This window comes from Gekko japonicus, unplaced genomic scaffold, assembly GCF_001447785.1.
Source record: "Gekko japonicus isolate JY-2015 unplaced genomic scaffold, Gekko_japonicus_V1.1 scaffold2812, whole genome shotgun sequence".
NCBI classification, from domain to species: domain Eukaryota; kingdom Metazoa; phylum Chordata; class Lepidosauria; order Squamata; family Gekkonidae; genus Gekko; species Gekko japonicus.
In genome coordinates this window covers 216,164-219,983 of record NW_015168129.1, presented here as the reverse complement: position 1 = coordinate 219,983, position 3,820 = coordinate 216,164, and the positions used below count along the sequence as shown (strand labels likewise).

General features: G+C 49.0%; 1 protein-coding gene across 1 annotated transcript in view; it reads left to right on the top strand.

Moving 5' to 3' along the window:
• Positions 1-2,257: 2,257 nt before the first annotated feature.
• The window catches only part of SLC2A6 (solute carrier family 2 (facilitated glucose transporter), member 6), a gene marked incomplete at its 5' end in the record, with an annotated part of 26,883 nt that continues 25,320 nt past the window's right edge, over positions 2,258-3,820 (top strand). Inside the window, one exon of the mRNA XM_015414908.1 lies at positions 2,258-2,464. Within this exon, the coding sequence (XP_015270394.1) occupies positions 2,258-2,464 (207 nt within the window). The remainder of the gene's footprint in view (positions 2,465-3,820) is intronic.

The following is a 3,820-nucleotide window of genomic DNA, read 5'->3' as shown; positions in this document are numbered from 1 at the left end:
CCGGGGGTTTTTCCGAGCTTCAACATTTCAGGAAATTTTACATCTCTAATGGCAACAACAACAACAACAAAAATAGTGAGTGCATCTGTGTAAAGTGGGACAAGGGCCCCACTAACTTTCCGGGGACAGGCTGTGGCTCCGTGGTAGAGCCTCTGCTTGGTGTGCACAAGGCCCCGGGTTCCAACCCGAGCATTTCCTGCTAAATGGATGCGGGAGCAGGTGATGTGAAAGTCCTTCGCCCAAGACCCTGGAGAGCCGCTGCCAGGCTGAGTGGACAAGGCTGACTTAGATAGGCTAACAGTCTGATTGGCTGTAAGGCAGCCTTCACATGTGTGTGCATGCACGTGTGTGCCCTGTGTTCCCTCTAAGCTTAGTGTGAGCTGGCTCACAGCTGGCTCACAGCTCACACATTTTTGTCTTAGCTCAGGAAGGATGTCTCCAGAGCAAACTAATTTCTGCAGTAGCCAAATCGCTTGTTCACAACTTTAAGGTCAGTAGCTCACAAAGCAAAACTTTTGCTCACAAGACTCCACAGCTCAGAGGAAGCATTTCAAAGCTGGGGTCCAGTTGAGTCTGTTGCAGTCTCTTGTATCCAGCTGTGAGGAGGATGTGGGCTCTGAGGCAGCTTTTCCCAAACTTCTGATAGCTCAGGTACACTTCTGAATCAAAACTGAAGCTGCCATTTAACTGTTACAACAACTCTAAAGCATAAAGCAGCACAAATGACGTGCCTTGAAAGAAGTATGGCCTGTATGAGTCCCTGATCTGGGGGCGCTTCCTGATTGGAAGGAAACAAATTTAGAGCAGTGACTCATGCAGAAAAGCAACCCTAATTCTTCTGCCTCCCTATATTGCTTGTGACAGAATTATTCATCCACATTCGATACGGAGATGAAGTGGAGTTACCCACTCCCCGTAGAGGCTATTTGGAGCAGGCTGGTGTCTAGCTAGACCAAGGACTCAGGCAGAGAGGCCACCTCCTCAGGGAGTCAAAGGAGCTATTAATTATTTTATGAATTAATTTAATTTCTCACAGCACGGAAGCCCCTCCTGATTTGGGGGTGACAGATTCAAGGGCTTAGGCTGCCGAGGATCTGTTTTTGCTAAAACAACAAAGCAAAAAAAAAAAATCACTTTATATGACATTCACACTTCTTCTGTTATATCAAAAAGGCATCTATGCTGAGGCGTCAGAAATATGCAGATGTATTCAAATTTAATCAATTGATTGAAAGTTCTGGTCACCACACCTTAAAAAGGATATGATAGCTTTGGAAAAAGTGCAGAAAAGGGCAACTCCAATGATGAAAGGGTTGGAACATTTTCCCTATGAGGAAAGGTTAAGGCGCTTAGGGCTCTTTAGCTTGGAGAAACGACGACTGAGGGGTGACATGATCGAGGTTTATAAGATTATGCATGGGAAAGAGCAGGTAGAGAAAGAGGTACTTTTCTCCCTTTCTCACAATACAAGAACTCATGGGCACTCCATGAAACTGCAGAGCGGTCGGGTTAGAACGGATAAAAGGAAGTACTTCTTCACCCAAAGAGTGATTAACACATGGAATTCACTGCCTCAGGAAGTGGTGGCGGCTACAAGCATGGACGGCTTCAAAAGGGAATTAGATAAGCATATGGAGCAGAGGTCCATCAGTGGCTATTAGCCACAAGGTATAGCTAGGGGCTCTGGGGCAAGTGATGCTTGGGGGGGGTCAACAGGGGGAGGGCTTCTAATGTCCTGGCCCCACTGGTGGACCTCCTGATGGCACTGGTATTTCTGGCCACTGTGTGACACAGAGTGTTGGACTGGATGGGCCTTTGGCCTGATCCAACATTGGCGTCTCTTATGTTCTTATGAAAGGGTTGGCAGCTGTATTTATGTTCGCTGGTGTGTCCTGCTATTACAGTCCTGTTCATGAGCCTTTGCTCGAACCACTATCTCTGGCTGCCCAAACACAGGCTTAATTCTCCTGATGAATGAGCCCAGGCGTCAGCCCTGTTTCCTTCCCCCACCTCCAGAATCCCCAGTCCTCAGTTCTACCACCAGTTCCTGTGATTCACCAAGTGGTCCACACAGTTGCAAGCAAGAGGACAGGAAATGTGAATTATTTTTTTTTTTAATGAAAGCGAAGATGAGGTGGGGGCTGAACTCCTCAGCCCCTGCTACTCGCATTCCCACCTCTGTCACCTGCTGCTGCAGATGCTTTCCATTCCCGATTTGCCCTCCCGCATGGTCTCCTGTTTTCTCTCTGTGTTGCAGTCTGTCTTCACCCTGGGAACGGCTGCCGGTGGCTTGGGCACCATGTACTTCAACGACTGCTTGGGCCGCAAGCTGAGCATCATGTTTTCTGCAGTTCCTTCCGTCCTCGGGTACCTCCTGATGGGTAGCGCACAAGAAGTCTGGATGCTGCTGGTGGGAAGGCTGCTGACGGGGTTTGCAGGCGGTGTGACATCTGCCTCCATACCGGTAAGGAAGCCTCAGACCAGCTACAGAAACGGGTTGACGGACGCGCTGGTGGCCCCCCTTGTCCGGCTGCTGGCAAACGTGTGGGACGGCTTCCCAGTGGGCGGCTGCCCTGAGAGGAGGCTGGTGGTCAGGGGCAAGCTGTGCCAAGAGCAGGACCAGGACAGGGAGAGGCCAGATGAGCCGTCTCTCTTGCTCAGGATGGGCTGGCGCCTTTGCAGTCAGGCAGCCAGCCACCACGGCTGCATTCCCTCCTGTTCCCCTCCAGAATTCGGGGAGGGCTTTGCCATCGCACCATCATAGAAACCAGTTGAGAACTGCCACTAATAGTCTAAAAATATGAAGACAATGTAAAAAGCTAAAATCCAGGAACATTTTTTAAAAGCATCTAAAACATCAGTCTTGGGGAAAAAATGATTTGACCAGTCCCCTAAAGACCATCAGGCAAGGTTCTGTGGAGAGGGAGTTCCACTTGTGGGGTGCTACCCCAGAAAAGGCCCTGCCCTGCCCTGCTTCCTCTAAGCTCTTTCCTAAATTTCAGTGGTATTCCTGAAGAAAGGCCTCATCTATGCTCTCTAAAGAGCTCAGGCAAGAAGGACCTTGAACTCAGGCCAGACTTTCAATCTTAAGATCAACACTTTGAAACTCAGAAACTGACCAGGAGCGAATGGAACTGGTGTGAGATGTACTTTGCTGCCCACCCTGATTAACAACCCGGCACCTCTCTTCTGCGTCTGGTTTTCCAAGACAGGCTGCCCAGCTCTAGGTAGGGAAATTCCTGGAGATTTGAAGGTCGAGCTTGAGGAGGGCAGGGTTTGGGGAGGGGAGGGACCTCTTCAGAGGGCAGGGCCACGCAGCCCACCTGCCACATAGGCCATTTTCACCGGGGGGAACTGATCTCTGTTGCTTAGAGATCAGTTGCAGTTCTGGCAGATCTCCAGGTCCCAACTGGAGGGTGGCAACCCTCGCTATAAGCCAACTGTTCCATGGTGTTTTACCACCTATGTTACTGGCCCATTTGGTGTTTTTGCCTTTGGTTCAGTATCCTGTATTGTATGTGCTGTATGCTGATTTGGTGTATAATAGTGTTAGCAAACTGATTTAAACAGTATGTCTTTTGATCCAAAGGACTGATAAATCCATTGATATTTAGCATTGTGGACAGGAAGCACCATGCCCACATTTCTTAATCCGTTAACACGGTCATCATACTTCCTTCCTGTATAAAATGGAACTGGATTTCACTCCCTTTTCTAATGCAAATACTGTGATCATAGAGAGGCACCACATAGACAATGAAGGACAATGGTGGAGTTCAGTTAAAATACCAGAAGTTCAGGTTTTGCGCAGCACTCTCCC